The sequence below is a fragment of the Adiantum capillus-veneris genome, chromosome 18 (assembly GCF_014529385.1).
Source record: "Adiantum capillus-veneris isolate H3 chromosome 18, ASM1452938v2, whole genome shotgun sequence".
Lineage (NCBI taxonomy): Eukaryota > Viridiplantae > Streptophyta > Polypodiopsida > Polypodiales > Pteridaceae > Adiantum > Adiantum capillus-veneris.
In genome coordinates, this window is record NC_140948.1 from 153,298,450 (window position 1) to 153,325,513 (window position 27,064).

At 45.2% G+C, this 27,064-nt stretch overlaps 1 protein-coding gene across 2 annotated transcripts in view; it reads right to left on the reverse strand.

Moving 5' to 3' along the window:
- Window positions 1–7,103: 7,103 nt before the first annotated feature.
- Window positions 7,104–27,064, reverse strand: part of LOC147436662 (carbon catabolite repressor protein 4 homolog 5-like) — an 87,054-nt gene continuing 67,093 nt past the window's right edge. The window contains exons 6-16 of one of the 2 annotated variants that reach the window (XM_086489486.1): window positions 9,693–9,774; window positions 9,565–9,605; window positions 9,380–9,470; window positions 9,181–9,273; window positions 8,996–9,028; window positions 8,833–8,912; window positions 8,680–8,746; window positions 8,234–8,515; window positions 8,075–8,160; window positions 7,747–7,817; window positions 7,104–7,657 (exon numbers count right to left, since the gene is read on the reverse strand). In XM_086489486.1, coding sequence (XP_086345612.1) covers window positions 7,644–7,657; window positions 7,747–7,817; window positions 8,075–8,160; window positions 8,234–8,515; window positions 8,680–8,746; window positions 8,833–8,912; window positions 8,996–9,028; window positions 9,181–9,273; window positions 9,380–9,470; window positions 9,565–9,605; window positions 9,693–9,774 — 940 coding nt within the window. In that variant the 3' untranslated portion in view covers window positions 7,104–7,643. Of the gene's footprint in view, window positions 7,658–7,732; window positions 7,818–8,074; window positions 8,161–8,233; window positions 8,516–8,679; window positions 8,747–8,832; window positions 8,913–8,995; window positions 9,029–9,180; window positions 9,274–9,379; window positions 9,471–9,564; window positions 9,606–9,692; window positions 9,775–27,064 lie in introns of both variants that reach the window. The other variant, XM_086489485.1, reaches the window with a different exon arrangement.

Below are 27,064 nucleotides of genomic sequence, written 5' to 3' on the forward strand. Positions count from 1 at the left end.
TTTTCCTCTACTAGTTTCAGTGCCCTCTCTAGTTTCAGTATTCTCTGTGAGTTGTCAGGTTTTCAGTGTTTGTCTCATCGGGACAGTGAGTGGTCTTGTGGCGGGAAACTTGTAGCAGGGCTACAGTGTCATGGGTGCAGGATAGACAGTTAGTTTAGTGGTTGTAGTTGGGCTTGAGTTCACACTGGGTAGACTCTCGCATGGGCAGTGACACGTGGCAAGTGTTATGATGGTGGTCATCGTGGCCAGATCACCACCACCTCAGTTGGAGATAGTCTTAGCTGGATTGGGATATTTGACAGCTATTGGTGACTCGTAGGAGATACATATGAGTAGTTGGTTCCAGTCGTCGTCGGGACGGATCATCGGCTACTTTTGTGTGGTCGATTATCTAGAGTCTCTCATTCTCTTATCTATAGTTGTACACAGCACGTATGCACCATCCCTACACAATTGAGCCTCGACACCCCTACTGTACTTATGAGATCTGGGTTGGAGCTAAGTGTGCTGCCATGCCAGAGTCTGTATCAGTTTCTTTAAGTTTGTCGATGTTCATGCTATTCATGTTCAAGTTCTACTGAGTCGTACTGTTATTGCTCTGTTTTTCTTTGTCTTCTATGGAGTGAGATATCACGCACATTGCACTGAGGAGCACCCACTGCAGAGGGCACGACACATTATCTCTGCTACAGGTGCTCTCATTTTTGGCACGCTCGGTGGGACCTCAATTGAAGTTTCAGTCCACAATGCTACAAGTCTAGGAGCTAGCTCGTCTAAGCTCTCGCATGTGTTGGTGTGGACTAGAGTAGTCGAGCTTGGTCTGTACAGCTCGATATTAGACCAATTAGTCAAGTCTCTCGTCCTGGTCTAGTAATCTCTAGGCTGGGTCTGGTCCACGTCTAGCCACAAGTGGGCTAGGTCTAGTCCTCTCTCGTCCAAGTCTAGCCAAGGATCTAGTCACTCACCCTGGTCTAGTGGAGTCTGGACCAGTGCGAGGTAAAGGTCTCGTTTCAATGCTCAAATCTTGGGTGGGTTTCTGGTGACTAAATGACACATACAAGGCAGTCAAAAGAGCGACAAAGCCCACTACTAAGTCCCTTGTAGTACTACCACAGGAAGCGTCAACCCTTCGTGCCAAGCAGAAGTCCGCAAGCCCCTTTACCCATACCTTCTCCCTCAACCAATTCTACACCTCCCCAGTCACCCCCATCAATAAACTTCTCACCCATTGTGTTACAGCAAGCTTCGGTGCAACAAGCTCCTACAGAGACAGCCATGGAAGAGCTCACAAGTGTTCTAGCTAAGGTGAATATTGAGTTTCTGACTTTCAAGGATCTCTCCACAGAGGATGCTGACGACCATGCCCGGAGGTTTTTTCTCTCTGCAGAGGTCGTGGCCTCAACCAAGAAGATGCCTACTTAGTACTATTCCCATCTACCTTGGATGGATTAGCAGACAAGTGGTACAGTCAGTTTGCCGAGAACCACTTTACTACTTGGGCTACATTAAGACAACAATTTTGTGAAGCTTTCAGACCAGGTGATTTCCAAGAAAATTTTCTGGATGAGTTGGCCAATCAGAAGTTGCATGAATGTGATATGCGCCGTTTGAAAGCCGGGAAGAGAGCATACTATGTATTTGAGAACATGTGTAATGCGAGAAACATCAAGTGTTTGTTTCTCAAGAAGTACCTTTTTGACACATTGGTGACACTGGTTCTTTGTTATGGAGTTGAAATGTGGGGCAAGAGCATCTCAAAGTCTACTTGGAAAAGAGTTTGAGAATGTCCAAAAGTGTTTGCTTACAAATTTTCTCCAAGTTAAGACACAAACACCATATATGCTCCTACTCCTTGAGTCGGGATCTCTTCTACATGATAAAGATGCCTCAAAACCCCTCACACTGACTTTGTACAATTGCATGAGAAGTAAGCAAAAACGTTAAAAAGACGCATAAAAGCAAGATCTTGAGCATGAGATGGATGCAAGGTATAAAGAAGTGGTTTGGAAGATGGGATGCATCACAATTGCTACATGATGCCTCAATAGACTCCCAAGTGAATGAAGCTTTTCTACAACGCCAATGTATTACGTCTTGGGAGAATTCCGGTGGGTCATGCTTCCTACATTACACCACCCATGTTGTCCCAACTACAAAACCATGTTATTTACTGAACGAGGAAATCGTACTCACCCTTACATGCTTGAGCTTATCCCCTTGTCAGAGATACGCACTATTGTAGCCATTAGACTTAGCTCCCACTCCTTTTGATGCGAGACAGGGCTTTTGGGCAATGGAGAAAAGTCAAATCGAGTGTGCACATTTGCTCATTGCGAGTCTGAGTACCATACACTACTAGAGTGCTCAACTTTTGGTCACATAAAAACTTGTTTCCCTCACATTTTTAGCCATGACTTAGAACTACACACTTTCCTCTCCTAGCCACAATGTGGGCTCTCCATTGTGACTCTCATTACCACAATTTTGGATCATCGAGAATCACTCATCAGGCACACACATATTACTTGCAATTTTCAATAGCTCAAATGTTCTTATTTATTTAAAAAAATGCTCTTTATAAACACTGAGAGACAGAGAGAGAGAGGAGGGAGAAAAAGAAAAAAAAAAGCTTGCTCCAAGAGCTAGCCATTTTGTTAAATATGAGATTTAAGAAAAAAGAGAAAAAAAACTCTCTCCAAAGCTTGCTCCAAAAGCTCGTTCCGTTCCAATCCCCTAGACTTTAGATAAACCCCTACCCAAATTTCAATAAAATCTTAAGAATGTGTTGGCCTTCATCCCACCAATAGAAGCTTTCCTAGGAACATTATTTCCTTTAGACAACCTCTTGCTGTTTGACTCAATCACCACATTCCCTCCGTGAACTTCAATATCAAACAATACTCTTTTCATGACAGTTTCTCTGGCTAAGAATGTTGTAGTTTCCATGCAAACCCTATGTACATGTGCACAATCTTCTTAATGATTCTACACATTGCATGCAATGTGCAAATGTGGACATTTGAAAGGGGAATATCTTAAACAGCTTGAAAGTTTGGATCTTTAGTGTCTATCTGGGGGCTTCGTTCCAATTAGCAAAATTCACCCCCTTTGTTACATCCATGCAGTAAATACAGGATTTTGGTACTGACACCCTTTGGTACATTATATATACACTTTAGTGTCTTTAGGTCTCTCCCCATGTGCCATTTCACCTTGTACCTACCAAACCCTCAACATCTAGCTCCTCCCCAACCTGTTGAGTTTTGATAGTTGCAGGGATACTAGTGTGGTGGAACACCCAGTTTAACACATTAAAATCCTCACTATCAACCCCAAAAGCACCCAATCACCAAATGTATTTCTTTGACTGCACACTAAAATTTCTAGGGTTTTTTCCCCCTATGTGATATCAAGAGCTCTATTCATGAGAGTTATTGATGCTCTCTCAAGTTTTGTACCCTTCAAAATTTCACTTGCATATAATTTGATCACAAAAAGAGCTTTTCCATTCACCTCAGTATGTTGAAGATCATAGAATTTTATCATTGCACTCTGCAAAGTTCTCAAGTCAAAGAACAAATTGTTGACAGAGTTAAACTTGAGGTCTTTCTTCTTACTAGGATATATGTCAGGAAAGGCTCTCTAAGCATCTCCATAACCCTCTAAAATTAATTCTGATCCTGGCCTGTTGAAAAACTGAAGGCTTTTGGTAGCAAGGAGCCCTTCACTCTTGGTTGCTTCAAGATATTATTGATGATCTTAAAGAGCTTTCAATAACTTGCCCTTATGATTCCATCTCTTTCCATAGTGCCTTGAACTTCATCCTTGTCCAAGGTAGAACTCTGCAAAAATCCATTGATGCATTTTTGCTTAGCAACCCTAAATCTTCTTTCATCCAATATGTTGATAATAACAACAGGTGGAATCACTTCACAGAATGATTGTGATGGACATCTTATGTTTCCTTGTGGATAGTCTAGCTGAACTAAGAACCTGAGGTAAACACAAACAAAGACTATAGCACCCAAAGATACCAACTTGCAAGAGAAACATATCAATTTTAAAAATAAATCATTTTTATCTCACTGCTTTGATTCTTTTTTTGTAGCCTCCACCTCTTCGCTTGAGACTCTCAATATTCTTCAACGTCCTTTGTTTTTGTCTAAGCCCAATTGTGCCCTCTTTCTTCAGACTGTATTCAACAATTAGTGTGGAGGTTCTTTACCTTCTTCTTGCTTTCTTGAAGTTGATGATTAAGAGAATCCTTGAACTGTAGTAGCAAATGGTTTTCTAGCTTAAGAATGTCTCTCTCTATTGCAAAATAGTCTAATAGCCCTTTCATACCATCTCCTACAAATCTCATCAATGAAGAGCTGTTAAAAGATGGTGGGGTGCATTTGGTGATGGGATCTATGGGACACAATCTAGCATCCGTCCATAGGTCAGTGTGCTTCTTTCCCTCTGAACTCAATGCTTGAATGGAAGGAGGAGTAAAAATAGAACCTTTCATTTTAGAATCTACCATATCAAGAACTATACTCATCAAGTTGATCTTCGTAAGATTGTGATTGATGCTTTGAAGAAATCAACTTAAGAAATCAACTTTATAAGCTCAAGAAAATTGAAGCGACCTTGTAGAAAATTTCATGTGACTTTCACAATTGTGCTATAGATAATTGAAAGTTTCATGTGCCAAAAAATTTACTTTATACAAAATAATGGAAAATTCTACGTGTTTGATATGGCCATTTCAAGCATATCGTTGTATACAAAGAAAAATGTTTTTGATGTATTTGTGAGTTTTCAAAAGTGATACATTGCTTACCCTTTCCATTGAGGACTCATGGTGGCAAGTAGAAAGGCTTGTTTTAAATATTCAAAACTACATGGCAGAAAACTTTGATTTTTTCATTCTTGAAACATAAGCATTCAAAACCTCAAATAATATCAAACTTTTCACGTAGATCAACTAAATGTATCAAAAAAAGTATGTGGTGCATACACAATTGGGACACCTAAAACCTTGGTTTCGATGTTATTATAGAGAACTCAAGATTTACGAGAGTTTTTGCACAATAAAAAATTCAAGATGGAGTTCAAGCAACAAGATTAGGCTGAGTTAAGGAGCCAAAAAAATATGTAGTTTCTTGCTTTCAACATATAAATCATTTGTAGTTATCAAACTACACGAGAATAGTCCCAATTCCATGAGGGAACCTTTGGAAGATCAAAATTATTCTCTTATTTAGCACGTGTTCAAGTATGAAATTATGTCTATAACTTGCGTGTGACTTAGAAACTAGTCTTTGAAGGCATTCATTGTTTGTAACACTAAGTACTAACATCTGCTCTATCTCTACAAAAAGATAAAAGAATTTTATGATATTTTTGGTAAAACAACTTGAAATTTTACTTAAATGTATGACTTAGAGCTTACCATAATTCTCTCCATACGGATTGTATTTTGACATGGAGAAAAATTTAGTATTTTCTTTCCCTTATAACCAACCTATGGTAGAAAGAAGGTGTAAAAAACTTCTTTATAGCTTAACAAATAAATTACCAAAACTTGGTAGGAAAACAATACACTTTAGTGTCTCAACACACTTGGTGTCCAATTACAGAACTAGTATTAATATTGTATAATCCATGTTCAATGTTAATAAAGAGCATGCATACTTGAAACTGTATGTGCGAAGCGGTCCTTTTAGTGAAAATTTCAAATGGAGATGTAGGACTTACTACAACCATACAATGCATTAAATATGCTCAAGCTCCCTTTCAAAAAAAAAAAAAAAAGAATCGAAAGTATCTTTGTTTAAGTTGTTGATTGCACTGCCAAGATGGTGCTTTAAGACACAACTACAAAGTGCATATAGATGTGTGCAATGTTGATCATAACACTATCTGAATTGTGAAGCAACTTGAGTTGAGGAGTTCGGCCTCTAGGTGCAAATACTGGCTTCCATGCTCTGCATCCAGTTCTCATCCGTATATTGAATGTGGCATAGGGCATCCATCAATTCTTCCCTCATTCAAAGTTGTCATAGAAGAGAGATTAGAAATGATTCCTTTGTAGACACATGTCAACAAGTATTCTATTTGACTTTGCCTCAACAATTGGTAGTGTGCATTCTCTTTCTTCCACAAATTCATTCCAATGGCAAGCATTAAGCATCCTTATAGTTGTATGCTTTGCCACTGTTCCTCGGCATATATTGCGAGCACAATGCAAAGACCACCTTGCATGGAGTTCACCCATAATAGGATTGGTGGTCTTTCCTTTGGTGTTAAGGGCCTTTGAAAAGAAAGTGTTGTGGCAATGCTTTGCCTGACATGCAAGTATGGTGCCCTTTTGAAAGCAAGAATGCAGTCTTACGAAGCATCCTAGTCTATGTAGTGCCTTGGAATGCAATATTAATAGATAATCCCCACAAGACCTAGGGGAGGAATGTGTGTTTCCAATGGATGCAACCCAGCATCTTTGCAAATGCCCCAAAAAAAAAAAAAAAAAAAAAAGGCATTGCTTTGACCAATGTGTATGCCCGAGTGTGCTCACCTCAACAAATGTCCAAAATGTCATCTCTTGAAGTGCATTGTTTGCAATCTTGATCATATTCCATGTCCCTAAAGGCATTCTTAATCAAAGCATTATTTGCAATGGCGTGCGATATACAAGCTAACTTGCAAGAACAAAACAACAACAAAAAATCAAACTCCCCACAAACTTGTAGGCACAAATACGGATGCTACTCAAGTTCAACACAAGTGCACTTCAGTTGAATTAAAAAAACTTGACCATTGCACAACAAAAAGAGACTGGCCAAAACCCAACACTTTGAAAATGATAACATTTATCTCAACGTCATGTCCATGTTTCTCTAGCTTGCTATTGGTCTTGTGCATGGAGAATTTCAATTGCAGACTGCAGTTGATTATGGCATGAGATGTAAGACATGAACTCTCATTGCACAAGCTCTCTCAATTCTCCATAAATAAGCCAAGAAGAGAATGCACGAACATGTGAAGAAGGGCACTTGGTTTCTTCCTTTGAATGCAATGCCACAGAACAGACATTTTGAAAGACTGCAGTGAGTAAGCAGTGAGCAAAACCATGAAAAAAGCTCATTTCATAAATGGTTTCGAGGAAAATAACTTCCAAGGCTTGATTGCTAATGCTATCACTTTCATTATCTGATGTCGAAATCACAGGGTTCAAGTTTACAAAGTGGCACCAGTAACCATTGCTCAACATCCCGGCATGGGTTCCCCTCCCCTTTCTGTCCGTCAGCCCTCATCTTCACATAAGGTGATCTGAACTGCACCACAAACGAACGCTCCAAGTGGCATTAATCCTCATGTAATTGATTCATTGACACAAGGTGAGTGAGCACATCTATTCTAAGCCCTCCTCTCAGGATCATCCACTCCTCACCCACCTCCAGTTCTTACAACGTTCCGATCACCACTTCCTCTCCATGTTGCATGAATCCTGGTCCAACTCAACTCTTACAACGTTGCATGAATCCTGGTCCAACTCAACTCTTACAACGTTCCGATCACCACTTCCTCTCCATATTCCATGAATCCTGGTCTGATATCCCTTTCAGATAAAAGCTAACTCGCAAGCTAAAGGTAGATGATCACTTCCCCATACCTGATAAAACATGACCAAACTTGATGCTGCCCTCCTGAATTGATTAACACCTTTACATGCATCAAAGTAACAAACCATTATTGGAAGACCTTTATCCCCAGAAAGCGATGTTACTGGCAAGGTATCGAGTACTCTCAAAGTTTTGAGTCCATCATTGCGCCTGCTCCCAAACAAAACAAATAAGCAATCTTACTTTACTAGTCCATAATCTTAATGGAGTCATGCCAGACATATCATCATCATAAAATTGGCACTCTTCGATAGCCACGATAGCACATCCATTCTAACAGCCTAGTCATAACAACAGTCTGTCCTCCATAACAGTAGGTTTTTCTGCCTTTGCTGCTTGATAAAGGTTAGGTCAAACTTCTAAATCTGAACACAAGCACAATGTTTCTTATAATTAGAGCACCTTACCAGATATAGTCCACGGTCCCTAGAAACTTCTTGTGACATGTTGTTAGGAGGGGCTCACCGAGGGCATCCCGAGTACCAGGAAATCCCTGTCAGTGCTGAATTTCTCATAAGGACATCACTGCAGCATTCATTATCCCTACTGCTAGAAGCAATTTATACCTGTATGTCAGAGTAAGTACTGTAGAGAGTCAGGTCATGCCGCACCCGCGTACAATTGTCTTTTCCAGTTGCTAAACGCAACCCCTCCACATCCCAACCATATCTATCCTTGAAAACATTGCTGTTTCCCATGGTAGTTAACCTTGGATCTGAGCTATCAGCAAACACCGCTTCTGTAAATTCCAAATTTGAGACAGGGACACCTGTGGAGTCATTATCACATCTTTCCTCTAATCTTAAAGCCACATGCTGACTAGAAGTATCTAGGTTGTCCAGAATCTCCTGTGCAGAGTTATCATATCATTAAAAACTTCACTAGATGGTTGCCAGCCTCCTCATGAGACAACAGCCCATTATCTTTCACAAAAATAAGATTTCTCACACAAGAATATGTGATACATAAGCAAGCAACTCATGATAGAGTCTACCATTAGAACTAAATATACCTCTTGTAAGGCTCCCTTATCTACTGCATTCCATAATGAGGGATTTCTATGTGCTGACCATTCTTTCCTGCACAAAGACATGACAATCTTGTGAAATTACACACAACAGAACAAGAGCTACATCATGGCACAAATGAAGCTCCCTGATCTCACCCTGATTTGTTTTCATTCCTATCCAACTCCTCAGGAACCAACCCTGAAACGAGTGTTCGATCCAGATTTGAAAGTTCTAACTGCAATGCATGTACAGGCAACTCCTAGTTAAAAGTGAGATTAAAAAAATAAAAAGAGTTTTCATTGATGTGATGTGATATACCTCTGATGTAGCAAGGTATTTGTACACTGCACTCTGCATGAAAAAAGAGAATTATCTTGAATGTTTCTGAAAGTCTCCCCAGAATTTAAAATTCACAAATTGTATTCATGGCTAGGATCAACACTGCTTTTGGAAAGATCCACATGCTTTTCTTAAGCGTCATCTAACTTAAAGGAAAATCTTACTGACGGAGTGCTGTTGAAATCACCACCGATGACTACAGGAGCTCCATGCCAAATCGTGGACATATTATGTACTTGCTCAAGGAAAGCTCGACACTGGACAGAAGTCATTCGTTACTACTGCTAAGCATACATGACAGCATGAATATTGTTTGAGGTCCAATAAAACAAAGGCTAACAATAGACCAGAGTGCACAACCACCTGACCAAGCTTAATATCACCGCGCTTTGGGTTGTAAAGAACATGAATGTTGCCCACTACCAAGCAAAGGCTTTGAATCTGATCATTGCATCTAGCAGTGAAAAAATTCAAGCTACAAAAAATCAGACTTGCAAATCTAACAGGTCGAAACATAGATGCACATCTGCATGTTGATCAACGGCAACCTTGACAAAGTAGGACTTCTTTCTGCATCTGGCACAGTCAGCTGAAAAAAACACAATAAATTGTTACGCCTCTTGTGCAAGGAACAAAACAATTTTGCTGGCCACAATTTTCAAAACCTAGAGCTTACTTGCAGGACACATAGCTGTGCAACATTGTTTCGCATATCAAGCATAGAAAACTCAAAGCTTCGTTCTTGCAACAATCGAAATCTGATAATCAAGAAACGACAGTATTGAATATATTATCATTGCCAACATTTCTACTCACAACTAGTATTCATACATGCCATAGTCATTTTCTAGGTAGCATTCCATTCCTTCTGCACGATATTTCAGAATTCATATTTTCCCCGTACATGTATAGATGCCCAGCTAGGACCACATCATCTTCTGTATTTGGCACTCTTTCAAAAAAAGCATTATTTTCTACTTTGTGCATGGACACCCATTTCATCCTCTTGAAATGAAAGTGGAGCCAAAGTGACAACCAGAAGGAAGAAGGGGGGGGGGGGGGGGGGGGGGGGGGGGGGGGGGGGGGGGGAGGGGAATGAAAATGAAATGAAATGTAATATTAACGTCTTCAAAAGGCCAAAATGACCTATGAGACCAAAAGGTTACATGTAGTGAATCTAACACCAGATGAGTGCTCCGAACTGTGCTCAAGGTTTCCTTTTACTTAAGGAAGGGAGAGCCTTCCGTTCCTTTAGTGAGAGAGTGCAAAAGACACAAACAAAGTGGTGAACATTGTGAATGAAGGTGCTGAGACTGACAGATAGAGAGAGAAGAATACGACACCAGAATGTTGTCAAACCCTCCTCCGAACGCCCCACTCTCAATGGCGAGAGCGGTCTACTTATGATTGCACAAATCTCTACAATGCTTTGGACTTGCTGACGATGTCGACGACGATGAGGACGACGACGAGACGGGCTGAAATCTGAAAATGCTAAGGGCTGAAATCTGCAAATCTTTATCTGCTGAATTCTAACTCTATGTCGGTGACGATGTCGATGACGACGATACGACGACGACACGCTAAAAACGCGGATGCTGAAATCTGTGTTTTCCGGGCTGAAACTACAAACTACGCTGGATCTGACCGTGCGACGAGGATCTGTTGCGGGAAGGTGAGATCTACGAGGTTCGGGACTTGTTCTGCGATGTCTAAGTGCTGAAAACTGAAAACGCTAGTGCTTGTGTTGGTTCCATCGCGGTAGATCTGCAAAACACTGAAATGCCTGGCAGATGCAAAAACGCTAGGGCTGAAAATCTGACTTGCGGTGGAAATATACTTAAGCTAGGGCTGATCTGCTGCTGTCGTCAAGTGGATCTGCTATGTCTGCTAATGCCGAAGCTGCTCTGAAATGCAAAAACGCCAAGGCTGATCTGTCTTGCAAAAAACGCTAGCTTGATGCTATTGCAAAAACGCTAGGCCATGCTGTTCTGGTCCCGCTGAGAAGTTGCCTATTGAGCAAGGTGCTCCTGCTGCCTCTTCTGCCCGAGAGTGCTAGCGCTAGGTTTGCTTATATACAAACTTAGCAAAATTGCCCTACCTACTTTCCAACAAAATTCACTTAAAAATAATAAGTGAAAAATGTCAAAAATAGGGAAAATAGGTCTATGCAATATAAAAATGCTACTGATGGGATCTAACTGGAATCTAATGGTCATGTTGTGTGCAACCAGAGGATATGCATCTAATCTAAGTGTCTAGACATGCACGGTCTGCAAACAGACTCACAAAAGTGCCAGATCACTTCCTATTCTAGACTGACTTGATTGAACTGAACCCTGGTCATGTTGTAGCTTGTCCACAGACACATAGGGTTGGATGTGTCACGTGACACCAGGTCTGGGTACAAAAAGTACAAAGAACTGAAAAGAAAATGGTGGGTAGAGGTGGGGTGAAAGCTGATACAAAGGGAATAGGATATACAAAGGGTGAGCTGATACAATGGAGCTCTCTGACAGTCGAGACAGAGAGAGAGAGAGAGAAATGAAATGATATATTAACGTCTTCAAAAGGCCAGAGTGACCTATGAGACAAAAGAGTTTACAACTCGTAAACTTGATACAATGTCTGTGTAAAAGACTAAAAAACTGAAACTGAATTGAGCTAAAGTGAAATGGAGCGAAATGAAATAGGACGAAAATGAAATGAAATGAGAGGCTGAGATATTGGAAACAAGATTCTATCCTATGATATCCAGCATCGGTCTTTGGCAGAGCTCATCAATGTCCTTTGCAGTGAGTACTTTGATTGGGCATCTCCCATGTCGTGCTAGAATAGTCCGGACCCTCTGATGCAGCTTCCACCAATGTCTTGATGACCCTCGCGATTGTGGGTGTCTGGACTTCCCAAGCTTAGTGGCCCTGTCAGCCAGTGTACCCCAGGTACGAGTGGACTCTGAAGTCTTCAAAAGGCCTAAGTGACCTATGAGAACAGAAAGTAACAATGTGGTGGATCTGATACAAATTCGGAGTAACAAAAATAAAAATACTATAGAGTCCTAAGTTGCTAGATGTGAGCTAAGCAACTAGTTGGGCTTGTGTGAGATATGAGTAGGGGTTAGGGGGTGAAGTGAATGGAGGGGCTAAGACAACACAATTGTTGGGAATTGTGGGCTTTGTCCTTGGTTGGTGTGTATCTCCTCTATCCTACTGGGATGCATGTGTGGCACAGAACCATGTGTTAGCATGTGGAAAAGGTACTCAAGGGGTGTAGGTACCCATGGGGGTCATTACTAGAGGGTGTGGACTCACCTAGACTTAGTTAATGGACTCCTAAAGTGGCTTGAGAGGTCACCCACGTGTTTGCAACTTACATGGGCTGATTTGGACCCTTTGTATGATGTTATCAGTGGTGCCAGATGAGATGCCTTAGCCAGCTCTAAATATTGAGCCCTGTGTACACACTTTCATGTTGAATAAATCTCAACGTAGGAGTGAAGACTAGTACATCTGATGGCACGTCAAAAATAACATCAAAATGTCGAGACTCAACGACATTGAGCTCCTCTATCTTCACACTGCTTTTAGGGGGTGCAGAACTTACGACAATATCTTTACCCTTCTCACTTTGCAATGAACGGAAATCCACTTGAAGAGTGCGCAGTGCGTACGGAGTGAGAGGGAGAAGAAGAGCAAACACAGAGTGTTGGTGGAGCTTAGCCTGAGGGTTAGAATACCTCACTACTCCTTATTGTTCTATATGATCAAAAGAATAGATAAGGTTAGCAAGGTCAGTGTGATGGGTGTCTGGCTGAACCCCAACAATAATCGTTTTGCCAGATCTCGAGAAGTCATTTGTGGTCCAGTGTGACGCCTGTAGCAATAGTATTGGTGCAATATTAATGCAAGATGGTCAGGTAGTAGCTAATGAAACCAGAATCTTGCAAGATCTCAAGAAGTCTGTGGCAATAGTATTGGTGCAATACTAAAGCAAGATGGTCGGGTAGTAGCTAATGAAAACAGAATCTTGCAAGGGCCAGAAAAGACTATGCAATTCTATGAGAAAGAGCTACTAGCTGTGATTCATGCACTTGCAGGCTCAAAACACTGCTTGCTAGGTGCTGATTTTGTTGTCCAAACAAATCAGCAAACCTTGCAATACTTCTTGACACAAACAAAGTTATCTCAAAAGCATATGCAATAGACAAAAATTCCGTCTATGTTCCACTTTCAGATTCTGATGCATTGTCAAGAAATCCACAAATTTCAGTTGTGTAAATTCTTTCTCATCATGAGATTGATGACATGAAGGAACAGTATGCTAATGATGAAGATTTTGCAAGGATCTCTTTTTTTCCAAGAAAAAGATCCTTGAAAACTACCCATAGGGCTATAATCACCTCTACGAGAGAGGGCTACATCTACCATAGGGGACTCTCCCAATGAAGATAACAACATATGTACAATGAGGGTTAAATCAAGAGATGGGAGGAGGGAAGAGCCAGAGAGGTGGACGATAGTGCCATCTGGGCTCACCCCGGACCATGGTGAAGAAAGGCATAGGACGCCATAGTCGTCGGAACGCCTCTCTGCGCTCTCGCATGAGGTCGGAGCTGCCCTGAAGTCTCTCGAACCGTCCCCTGAGAGTATGGATCAACTCCAACCAAAAGTCACTAACAGTCTCCACCGGTGGGACAGGGCGAGCCTCAAAGATGCGGAAGCAACGGGGTGCCAAATGAACCAGAGTGTCAGGCCACAAACGAGCTCCCAACACACCTCTCTCACTGCACCACTCATTTGGGGTAAGCTCTGTAGCAGGCTGGAGTGTAGGTCGACCCCCCTGGATCACTATCATCCTGCCGGTGGAAGATAGCTCAAACTGTAGAGCAAGGCCCGTGAGGGTGGACCAAGCAACTGCCCCCCAAGTGTATTGTCGCGATGTGGAAAGAGTTGGCATCAATTGAAGGACCCAAAGCCAAACCTGTTGTGCCATAGGGCAGTCCCACAAACAGTGACACTTACTCTCCAAAGGATGGTCACAAGCTGCACATGCTGCCGAAAGGACACTATGTACTAGCCAACTCCCCACTGATGTAGTTGTGTGCAACTAGCAACTGCAACAAAGTGACTCGCCACGGTTGTCTAGAGTCCCACCTCGCCCAAAAGTTTGACGAGAACTCAACTCTGAGACCCTCCTCCTATCAATGAAGTGCTGCAGCAAGACGAGCCTCTCTCCGTGCTGCTAGTATGTGACGCCCGAGTCGAACACTGTACTAAAAGAAAGGGACCCCTGGGTGGTCGGCTGGAGAGAAAGGGTCCCTCCAAAACCACTCTCCAGGATCCCACTGGACTCGTGCCAGAGGGCAGCTCTCCCAAGCCCAAAGCCTCCAATGGTCTGTCTCAAGAGCTGCTGGGTTAGGATCTATGACACAAGTCCTTCCACAGATGCCCACTACTCGTATCCTCTGAAAACAACACTTTGCAACTTGTGGAGCCTCTACTGAGACTCTGTGTAGTCGACCCTCGCCCTGAATCTCAAAGAACATGGAGGGTACAGTCTCTGAGCAAGTGCAAACTGGAATGAGGACCTTCAGTCACCTGAAGGCCCCCATCCATCTGGGAGCTCCTGCTCTCTAGAGGAGTGAGCCACCCATTGGGTAAAGCCTCTGTGATGTCCTGGCACATGCTCTGCACCCCTCTCATGCCCTACAGTTGGATGCTCTGTATCTCCTCTGGCAAAACTGACACACACACACATGTTGACATAAACATGTACGTAAATAAACAAACTTGCACATTGAACAACATAAACACACTATATACGATACACACGCACATTTTTTAATTCAAACAAAAGAAAAATTAAAAGAAAATATAGCTTTTTTTATAAATAATATTAATTAAAAATCATCATTAACAAAAAATATAATGGTATTTGATCATTAAAAGAAAGAGTTATTTTTATTTATGTCATGGGTGTGTACTAATGTCGAACCCTAATATAGTAAGCATTGACCAATAAAGACGAGATTATTATCCGATGGTCCTGATCTCCATACACCTCTGGATCGAGGTGTGCAAGGATTGGGTATGGCTAGAGAATGTGAGGTTGTTAGAGCTAACAACGAATGGTAAAAAACCGCAAACGAACTTCACAAACGACTTTTGAAGCCACTCGCCTAGAGTGCATGCTAGACCCTCTGCCATGGGACCCCAAGAAACATGAGGCCTACTACCAACCAAGTGGCCTCTCTGAGTGCTAACCATGGGGTTCCAAACAAGGGGTTGTCTCAAGCGCTCCTCCGTGCAAGTCGGCTAGTGTTGCTCCAGGCCACTCCGCAGTTGTTCCAAGAGCAAAGTAGGCTCACAACAAAACGATCCTCCAGTCTCCTGCTCACACCAACTCTGCGCATCTATGTGAAGATCCATATGATGGAAGGTCTCCAAGGGCCTCTTGCATGAGGCACTCAAGCTCTAAGCCGTTGAAGCAAAAACCATAGTTACAGGGGACGGGGGGGACGGGCCCTAGGGCCGGGGGACGGCCGTTTTTTACCGTGTGCAACGGCTCTGTGCAGCACCAACTGCCATATTTTTTAAGCCTTGGCCCTTGGGAGGCTATAAAAGGCTCCCTTGGGTCTCTTAATACTCATAGTCTCAATGCTCAATGCTCATTCCATTTCCCTCAAGCTCAAGGCTCAAGCTCATTCCATTTCCCTCAAGCTCAAGGCTCAAGTTTGAACTTTGAAGCTCTCCTCTCCCTCTTCTACCCACTTTGAAGCTCTCCTTTACTCTCTCCACACAAGCTCTCCTCTAACCCTTCTAACTTCTAAGCTCTACTCTCTCGAGTCTCTCCACCATCATGTCATCTCAAGCCAACTCCACTTCTCAAGCCGCTTCTTCTCGAAGGAGGCCCGCCGTGCAAACGTGGTCGTGGTGGGATGATGTCGACTTTAGCTCGCTTGGCTGTTCGTGTCCTTAGCCAAGCATGTACCACTAGTTGCTTGGAGCAACTATGGAGTGTGTATAGCCACATTGCCTCTAAGCAGAGGAATCGCCTTGGGGTTCAGAGGGCCAATGATTTGGTGTTTGTGAGCGCTAACTTGCGCATGCTTGCCAAGAGCGTCACACACAAGGCAGATCCTTTCACTGAGTGGGAGATGGCACAAGAGAATCCATCTATGGCCGATACTCTTTTGGAGGAGCTAGAGGAGGATTTCGAGCCTCAATGCGAGCCTCCCGAGCCGGAGCCCTCATACGCCGCTGACGACCTCGACTACGACGACGATGTGGAGATTCAACAAGCGAGCACTTCTTGAGTTTGATGATCATTGATCACTCGACTCTCGAGTCTAGACTCTTGAGTCTACGACTCTACCTACTACATAGCCCTTTGTACTTTTTGTTATCCTTGAGGCCTCAGGCTTGTCCTAAGTCCTTTAGGCTTTTTGACTCTTGAGCCCTTGTGGCATGCACTTCTCATTTTGTATCCATCGATCATCGATGTTTCATTAGCACATTTCAGCCTATATGACTCGTGTTCTTTGGTCTATTTAGTGTAAATTTATGGTCAAAGTGATGCTCTATGTGTGTGGCATGTGTGTAGGTCAAAAAATGCCAAAAAAACTCTCTTTTTTTTTGTCGTTCCGACCTCGTCCCCGTTTCCTGACTTTTGCCGTCCCGTCCCCGTTCCCGACCCCGTTCCCAACCCCGACCCGCCGTCCCATGTAACTATGGCAAAAACTCCTTCCAAGACTCCTGCCCTGGAAGCAATCCTCTAAGAACAAACTTCCCAAGAAGGGCTCTGCTCTGCTATGTTGGGTCTATGATTCCCAACCCCCCTCAGAACATGGTAGAGTGATGACCTATCTGGCTACTTTGGCCCGGGCTAGCTAGGTGTCGCGCCATGTCCAAAGAAAGTTTCTGATCAACCTCTCTAACTAACTGTGTAGGAGCTCGAAAAGATCCAACAAGATGTAATGTACCACATAGTAGCCAACATCACCTAGTTGGTCACTACAACTCTACCTGCCAAAAAGAGTCGTGCCGAACTCCAATGTAGCAACTTCCTCCTAATGGATAGGAGGAGGGGAGAGATCTGTTGCTAGGGAGACAAGTCCAAGCTAACCTGGCAGCCCAAGTAGTGAACTGCAGTCCCTAGGGGATTCCATCTAAAACCCTCACTTGACAACCAAACAGGCGTAGGAGCATTGCCAACCCAGAAAGCCACTGTCCTCCTCCAGTTGATCACTGCGCCAGCAAAACATCTCTAGAGCATGCTCACAACTGTGCAGGTTGGCCTCCTGGCCCTCCAAGTACAGAGCTGAGTCGTTAGCAAACTTAGCATCCGGTAGCTCATTGCCCCGAATACGGAGCGCTACGCCACACAAACCAACCTGCTATGAAACCAAGAATCTGCTCATCGCCTTAGCATAGAACAAAAAGAGGAAGGGGGCTAGAGGGCAACCCTGTCTGACCGAACGCGTGAGCTTGAACCGGTCCCCTCTACCTCCTGCCAAAAAGCACCAGACTGTGTGCACGTCTGTAGAGAGCTTAGACACCAGAAGTCCCAGTCAACTCTGTCGTAAGCCTTCTCAAAATCGAGAAGAAGTATCACCAAATCCTAACCTCGAAGGCGCGCAAGGACAGACGCCTCTCTAAAAGTGAAGATGTTGTCAAGGATATTGCGCTCCTTGACAAAACCTGTCTAGGTCCCATGTATAATGCTCTCTAGAAGTGGCTAAATCCTCAAGCTCAGAGCCTTGGCTAGAATTTGGTAGGCTGAGTTGAGGATGGTAATGGGCCACCATTGTCGAATCTCATCCAAGGAACCTCCCTCCTTGGGAATGAGGTAGATCAAGTTCTCACTCATGCTGTCAGGCATCTCTCCTGTGTGCAAGGTAAACTAAAAAGCGCTGCAAAGATCTGAGCCAAGCAAGTCCCAATACTCCAAGAAAAAACTGGGAGTCAAACCATCCTCACCAGGACAACTACCTCGAGAAAGTGCTCTGAGGGCCTCATGGAGCTCCTCTAGCTGTAGAGGCGGCTCAAGCCTCTAGCGCATCTCCTTAGTCACAAGACAAGGCAGTTGTGCCCAAACCTGCTCTCTGCATGCATCTTAACGCTTTGACTGAGGCTCTGCTGATAGCAGGTCGCAGTAAAAGTCAGTAGCAACTGCACACATATCCTCTGGCTCTGAAGCAACTGACCCGTCAGGTCTCCTCAAATGGCTGACACTGGTGTGCGCATGACGAGGTCCCACTGTCGCAAAGAACGCCCCAGTCACCCACTTTGTAGACTCTTGGAGGGAAAAGCGACTAAGCTTAGCAAGTCCAAGAGCCACTCTGTCAGCAGCAAGGGAGTCCAGCGTGTCCAAGCCCTTCGTCCAAAGAGCCACCACTCGCTCTCTGAGCTCGGAGTCCAACAAGATCCTCTCAGGGATGCGTAGCATCATGCTCTCCCTCCTCTGTTTGTCTCTCACAGTGAGGATCACTGGTGCATGGTCCGAAAAAGATGTCCCAGATAAAATGCAAACAAATCCACCCATGTCACAGATGTGGTCATTGGCGTAGAAGCAATGCCCCCTCAAGGTAGTTTCCTAGGAGAGGATAACTACCTTAGGAGAGAATGGTTTGACTCCCAGCTTTTTCTTGGAGTATTGGGAGGTGCTTAGAGAGGACCTATGTAGTGCATACCAACACATTTTGCGCATTGGGGAGATGCTTGATAGCATGAGCGAGGGTTTGATCTACCTCATCCACAAGAAGGCCAGACCTCCAAATGAGATTCAGCAGTGGCAGCCCATCATCGTTCTCAACTTGGCCTACAAAATTCTTGCAAAGGCTCTGAGTTTGAGAATTCAGCCACTCCTTGAGAGCATCATACATGAGACTCAGACGGGCTTTGTCAAGGAGCGCAATATCCTTGATAACATCTTCACCTTTTGGGAGGCGATTGCCCTCGCCCGCATAGGGGTGGTGCTCCTTGTCAACTTTGAGAAGGCCTACGACAAAGTTCATTGGGATTTCCTTGAGGGCACAATGCGTAGGATGGGTTTTTCACATGCATGGATCAAAGGGGTGTGTACTCTCTATAGGTGTGCTCACAGTCAGGTGTTGCTAGGAGGAGGCCGAGGGAAACATTTCATGCTTACATGCTCATTACGAGAGAGCTGCCCTCTTGACCCCTTCCTATTTCTTTTCTACGCAGAGGCGATGAGCAGATTTCTGGCCTCACAGGAGGTTGGTTTGCGTGGCCTACAATTACCCATTTGGGAAGAAAAGCTTTTGGACGCTGAGTTTGTTGATGACTCAAGCATGTTTTTGGAGGGTTGTGAGACCAATTTGCACAGGTGTGAGCAGGCCTCGGAGGTGTTTTGTTGTGCATCAGGAGCATTGATCAACTGGCGAAAGAAAGTGGCTTTCAAGGTTGGTGATGCTCCCACGCCTGATTGGATGCCTGGTGAGGGTTGTCAATGGATCCCTCCAAGGACACCCGTTCGCTAATGGGGCTGCCAAGTTGGCTTCTACTTGTCACCAGAGAAGCAGACTGCTCCCCTCCTCCTAGCCATCGGGAAGAAGCTGTCGCATTGGAATTCGGCGAGGCTATCTCTTGCTGGCAGGGTTGTTGTGGCCATCCAGGTGCTCTTGGCCACCATGTGGTATATCACCATAGTTACCCGGAACGCGGAACGGGAACGGCGATGGGATCCCCGCGGAACGGGGGAACGGCTAGGGGTCCGGAACGAGAGGTATAAAAAACACCCAAATAGTACATTTTTTAGTTCCTTGTGTTTAAATACAAGGAGTATTAGAGTGTTTTGACTCTAATACTCACAAAAAACTCGTTTTGAAGACCATTCAACCTTGCTATGACTAGATGATGTGTGTGTGAGAGAGAGAGAGAGAGAGAGAGAGAGACTCGAGAGAGTGAGAGGGAGAGGGAGAGATTTGAGAGAGTGGGAGGGAGAGGAAGAGAGCTTGAAGGCTTGAAGCCTTGAGCCTTGAGAGAGTGAGTCTTGAGAGGAAGAGATCTTGAGAGTGAGAGGGAGAGAGCTTGAGCCTTGAGGATTAGCTTGTGGAGAGAAAGGGGGAGGGGGGTGCATTTTATGAGTCCTTGAGGTCTTGCACACTTCAAAAAGAAGCCCAAACATACTTCAATTTTTTCAATTTTTGCCAAATTTGTTTGTAGCCGTTGGCCGTTCCAGGGGCATTTCGGAACGTTCCGGGGGCGTTTCGGAACGTTCCGGAACGGCCGTTCCGGTTTGCACTGGCCACCCGGAACGTCAGACGTTCCGGGACGTTTTGGAACGTTCGGGAAGGGAACTGCCCCCCGGAACGCCGGAACGGGGGCTAGGGGGCGTTCCCCGGTAACTCTGTATAATATCACATCTTGCTAGATTTTCTCGAGTTCTTGCATCAGTCAGCTTAAGAGGCTGATCAGGAACTTTCTATGGATAGGGAGAGACATGCAGTTGGATCGGGCCAAAGTCTCTTCGCAAGTCATCACCCTACCTTGCTCTCAGGGGGGGGACTAGATATCATCGATCCAACATGGCAAAGTGAAGTCCTCCTTGGGAAGCTCATTGTCAAAGGTCTTCTTCCAATGGAGGAGCCTTGGAAGGAGTTCTTGCTACACCGGATTAGAAGCCGAGTTCCACAAGCGGGTGGCCCTCCATATGGAGCCCCTCCACTCCATGGATTTTCATAGAGATACACAAAGTGGGCCTGAGCAAGAAAAGAGACGACCATTTCATGCTGAGCTTACTTCCGTCTTAAGAGCAGTTGAGGGGAGGGACTTGTGCAGCATCAGCCCACCAACAAAGTGGCACACGTCCCTCCAGCCAGCGGCTCCCCCAGCTGCATGGGGCCCTTCACTCACCTTGAGGTTCTCATGTTGTGTGCTTGATCGTGAGACTGGACATTGGAGGTTTTGGGCTTGGGAGAGTCGCCCTTTGGCACGAATGCAGTGGGACCCTGGGGAGTGGTTTTGGTGGGACCCTTATGCTTCAGCTAATCACCAAGGGAACCCTTTCCTTCAATACACAACACGATTGCGGCATCACATTCTGGTTGCTCGGAGAGAGGCTTGCTGTAGCAGGGAAAGTGTATCCTGCTCTCTACAGTGGGTGCTCCTCAGTGCAATATGCATGAAATTTCACTCCAAGAGAAAGAAAACACAGCATAACAATGAGCCAACAAATCAAAAGACATAGCAAATAGACTCACAACACCATGGAACTCGACTAGCTCATAGAACCATACAAAACTCTGGTTGGCAGCACACTCAACTCCAAGCCCCAGACTCACAAGTATAATGGGGGTGTTGACGCTCCAATGTGCCAGGAGGGTGCAGATGTGTGGTGTTGGACTCTTAAGACGTCAAGACTCAAGACGCTAGACCCATAGAAAGTGGATGATGATCCCTCCGACTCAACCAACCACACGTGTACCATCATAAGAGCCACCAACGGCTAGCAAAATATATCTGTCCAGCTAAGTCTATCTCCAAACTGCCACACACATGCTAGCAAGGTGGCCATCGCCATTGATAGTACCAGTAGACAGAAGAAGCTCAGCTTAGCCTTGAACCAAGTGATAAAACAACCAATTGATAAAAGGGAAAGAAGGAGAAAAATCAGTTCAAAATATTTAACTCCAAGCTATGGCTAATTCTGAAGGTGGTCCATGCTAGAGGTGAGGATCTGAGAATTACAAGGTGAGATTACAGCTTCAATTGAGCAAGTGTCACAAATGGACGAAGGTATAAGGAGCCTGGAAATTGAATTGGCTCATGTTCATCAACAAAAGGAGGTGGGAGTGGATAGAGCGGAGGTGGGGTAGGGCGAGGGGAGAGAGGCTGGGGGGAGGGGGTTGGGGCGAGAGGGGCTAGGGTGGTGGTTAGAGGCGAGGGAGGGGTCAGGGGGTGGGTAGGGGCGAGGATAGGGACCGCGCGGGGGGGGGGGGGGGGGGGGGGGGGGGGGGGGGGGGGGGGGGGGGGGTGGGGGGTTAGGGGCGAGAGATGGAGAGGGGGTGGGTAGAGGCGAGGGGGAGAGGATAGGGGCAAGGGATGGAGAGAGGGTGGGTAGGGACCAGAGCTAGGGGGTGGGTAGGGGAGAGGGGGAAAGGATAGGGACGAGCGGAGTGGTGTAGGGAGTGGGTAGGGGCGAGAGGTGGAGAGGGGATGCGAGGGAGGGGTGAGGGGGTGGATAGGGGCGAGAGATGGAGAGGGGGTGGGTAGGGGCGAGGGAGGGGTGGGTAGGGGCGAGGAGGAGAGGGGGTAAGGGGTCAGAGGGAGTGGGTAGGCGGGTCATGTTGGAAATACATGCCCACATCCCTCTGACCCCCTACCCCCTCTCCTCCTTACCCCTAGCCCACACCCTCGTCCCTACCCACCCCTCCCTCGCCCCTACCCACACCCCTCACCCCTCCCTCACATACCCTCTCCACCTCTCGCCCCTATCCACCCCCTCACCCCTCCCTCGCATCCCCTCTCCACCTCTCGCCCCTACCCACCCCCTACACCACTCTCCTCGTCCCTATCCTTTCCCCCTCTCCCCTACCCACCCCCTCTCCATCCCTCTCCATCATCATGTGACATACTGAAGAGACCCAAAAGTTGCACCAATAGAGAACCATCCTGTGGTACTAGTGCAGCTACACCAACAAGAGGACTCAGATTGAGTGACAGAATGCTCTTGTCCATAGCAATAGTCTTCCTCTGACCACATCCAAAGCTCGGCACCAACAACCATTGATCCATAATACAATGAACTTCTTGATTGATGAAAAGTACCTCCAAAGCTCGGTCCACTTTAACAGAAAAAAAGTTATGTGAATACGTGTAAGGTGCAGTGGAAGTGAATGTTGAACTTTGCTCAAGATGAGTGCTTCGAGCTGTGCTCAAGGTTCCTTTTGCTTACGGAAGGGAGAGCCTTCCGTTCCTTTAGTGAGATAGTGCAATGGACACAAACAAAGTGAATAGACACTGTGAATGAAGGTGCATGAGACTGAGAGATAGAGAGAGAAGAGAATACGACACCACGGAGTTGTCAAACCCTCCTCCGAAGGCCCCATTCTCTATGGCAAAAGCCCCATTCTCTATGGCGAAAGCGGTCTACTTATGATTGCACAAATCTCTACAATGCTTGCACTTGCCGGCGATGTCGACGACGAGACGACTGAAATCTGAAAAAGCTAAGGCTGAAATCTGCAGATCTTTATCTGCTGAAGTCGATGGGTCGTTTACTGAATTCTGCTGCTGCTAACACGCTGAGTTCTGCTGCTGCAAATCGCTGCCTTGCTGGTTCAAAAACGCTGACCTTGCTGGTTTTGAAAACGCTATCCTTTCCGGTTATGAAAACGCTGAATGGCTGGTCCCTAAAATGCTAAAAAGCTGGGCTGAAATCGCCACCATGCAGGTTAAAAAGCGCAGGTTCATAGGGGCTGAAAAACGCTGTTATGCTTGCCTGAAAACACTGGCCTGGCCGAGTCTGCAGGTGCTGAAGTGAGGGGCTGAAATCGCTGGCACTCCAATGTTGAAAACGCTAAGGGTCAAGGACTGAAAACTCCAGGTCCTTCGGGGGTTCTTGCTTGAGAAGCGGTCTAGAGGGCCTGCTGCAACCGGTGCCTGTGCTCTCCTTGTTCTACTTCTGCCAGATAAGCTAGCGCTAGGTTTGCTTATATACTTCACTACTCAATTTTCCCTACCCAGTTTCCCAACAAAAGTCACTTAATAAATAAGTGAAAAATGTCAAAAATAGGGAAAATAGGTTTAATGCACTGGAAACTGCTCTTGATGGATTATGATGGTAATGCTGATGATCATGTTGTGTGCAACCAGAGGATATGCATCTAATCTAAGTGTCTGGACATGCACGGTCTGCGAACAGACTCACAAAAGTGCCAGATCACTTCCTATTCTACACTGACTTGACTAAATTGAACCTTGGTCATGCTGTAGCTTGTCCACAGACACATAGGGTTGGATGTGACACGTGACAATTCGGAACTTAGATTTCCCAATTTGATAAATGAACCTGGTATAGCAACACCGAGTGATCCCACAGCCATGTAGCCAAAAGAATGGGTTGGGGTTTGTCAGCTTCTTCGAGGTTGACTTCTTTGGCTAGGTCTGGAGAGGGCACGACTAAAGAAGATGTTTTTGTAGGTGTAGAGGTTGCCGCTTTTCGGGAATATAGACATCCCGAGCTACTTCTTGTGGCCATCTTTGGGGAAGCTCGGTAAATGATAGTGCATTAGACACAGAGTAGGTTGAGGATTGGGCTAATTCCTGTAAAGGAGATTTGTTTCCTCCTCTACGGTTTATAGCCTCACGAAGTCCAAAGGCTTCCACCAAGGGAGAAACTGAGTTATCAGTCTTTGTGACCTCCATACTTGCTGCTAGCAGAGGTGGCGACCTAGGCTTAGCTACTATATAAACATCGGAGATGGGAGTATCCACAGGCAAAGATTGAATAGAGACCCCATAACAATCCAACAGGTCTTTTTCTGACCCGTTAGATGGAGTAGGCTCTTCCTATTCAGGGTTGAATTCCATTAACAAGGAACTATGTTGCACTATTGGATCCATGCCGCCTTCAAGTCAAATGGGTTTCATTGGGGAGCCAGGAGTATGTATCCACATTGCGTCGTTTCCCCAGTCATGTAGTGCTTAGTGTGTCGTAGCCATGGTCTACTGATGAGCAAAGGAAATCCTCCCTCAACCTGGGGAAGACGAAACTCAACAAAATCCAAGCTAAAGGTGAAGTCTTGTACCTGCAGAGGCACCTTGTTCACTATGCCCAATGGGTAGACTGTCCTCTGGTCGGCCAATGTAATTGTAAAGGGAGTAGGTCAGGTAGGCTGCAGACCTAAAGCCAGCATAGTGAACTGAGGCGTCAGGTTGATGCCAGATCCACCATCCACTATCACTCTTGAGAATTCCCACCCCAAGATGGACACAGTGAGACGAGGGCTTCTATTATCGATAAGGGGAGCAGCGGGATAGGATATCATATAAGACTCTGAAGGTTGCACTGGGAGGTATCCGCCATTGGGACCTGTGTCGAGGTAAATTGATTGAATAACGGCAAGGGTGTCACTTTGAAAACTTGCATCTACCCGAAGCATATCATAGAGCGACACTTGTTGGAAGGTGTTCTTCAAGATAATCCTTGTTGTAAGCTTTTCTTTTCTACTAGTGTTTTCTCTGGTACCTTGATCTGTGTAGGTTAGTTATTGCTTCCAAGAAAGCCCCATCAATATTTGAGAGCAGAGATGAAGATACTTTCTTGGAAGTTGGTGTAAAGTGTGAGCTTTGTCCTAGAGTACTAGAGTACGAGTCAAGGAGGGAAAGGTGGAATTATCCCACATGTATTGGTGCAAGGCTGTAGAGCTACTTAAAGCTCATTTCATGAATAAACAAACCCATTCCATTTTGCATTACATCTCTCTTGTTTATGGTGAGCTTGTGATCGCTTAGCAACTACTCAAGATCATGTTTATGAGTCCAAGTTAATCTATCTTGGAACCTAATTTGCTTGAGTGATAATCTAGCCTACACACTCACTTGTGTGCACCATGTTTGTCTTTCATTCACCCTAGCTAGCACGATCCCATTCCCATCAGTTGGCACTAGGAGATGGCTTGTCAAACTCTGGAAAAGGGGTATTCACTCGTGGGATAGTGAGTGGAAGAGTGGAACTTGTTGGAAGGCCAAGACCCAGGGATGACCTCTCGGCCCGAATGACGACACCACTGGGTTCCTCTACCTGCTGGAACTTGTTGTTAGGGGCCACCACATGAGTAGAAGGTTTTAGGTGACAGTTGAGGGATGGTGCTAACTGCTATCAAATTAATTTTGGGAAAGGTGAAGTCAGGTTGGCTTTCACTTGGGCTCGAAGATGTAGATGCGCGTTGTTTTGGACAATCCTTACTATAGTGATCTTGAGCCTCAAGGCAATGTCTGCAAGAAGGACACCCTTCTGGCAGAGGACATTTGCTTTGGTAGTGCCCATATTCACCACATCTATGGCACAAAATGGGCCGATTGAATGGGCAAGGCAGAGGACAAGGCGGTCTTTGCTCATGTTGTTAGGTGCAGCAGAAGTGAATGTTGAACTTTGCTCAAGATGAGTGCTCCGAACTGTGCTCAAGGGTTCCTTTTACTTACGGAAGGGAGAGCCTTCCATTCCATTAGTGAGAGAGTGCAATGGACACAAACAAAGTGGTGAACACTGTGAATGAAAGTGCTGAGGCTGAGAGATAGAGAGAGAAGAATACGACACCAGAATGTTGTCAAACCCTCCTCCGAAGGCCCCACTCTCTATGGCGAGAGCGGTCTACTTATGATTGCAAAAATCTCTACAATGCTTTGGACTTGCTGACGATGTCGACAACAATGAGGACGACAACGAGACGGGCTTAAATCTGAAAACACTAATGGCTGAAATTTGCAAATCTTTGTCTGCTGAATTCTGACTCTATGTCGATGACGACAGCGATGCCGACAATGCAACGATGACACGCTAAAAACACAGATGCTGACATCTGCGTTTTCCGGGCTGAAACTGTAAACCTTGATGAATCTCACCGTGCGGCAAGGATCTGCTGCTACGGGAAGGTGAGATCTGCGAGGTTCGGGGGTTCTACTGCGGATACTGACTGCAGAAAACTGAAAACGCTGAGTCTAGGGCTGATTCCGTCGCGAAGATCTGCAAAAACGCTGAGGCTGATCTACAAACCAAAAATGCTAGGGCTGAAAATGGGTCCTGCTACAAACACGCTGTGGATCTGCTGGTGCAAACCACTAACGCTAGTGCTGATTTGTCCTTTGCTATCGCCAGGCTAATGCATATGCAAAAACGCTGGCTGATCTGGGTTCTTGTCCAAAACGCTTGCTCATCTGCAGTGATACAAAAATGCTAGAGAATCTTGGGGTCCTGTTGAGAAGTTGCCTGTGAGTAAGCGCTCCTGCTGCCTCTTCTGCCAGAAAGTGCTAGCGCTAGGTTTCTATATATATAAACTTAGCAAAATTGCCCTACCTAGTTTCC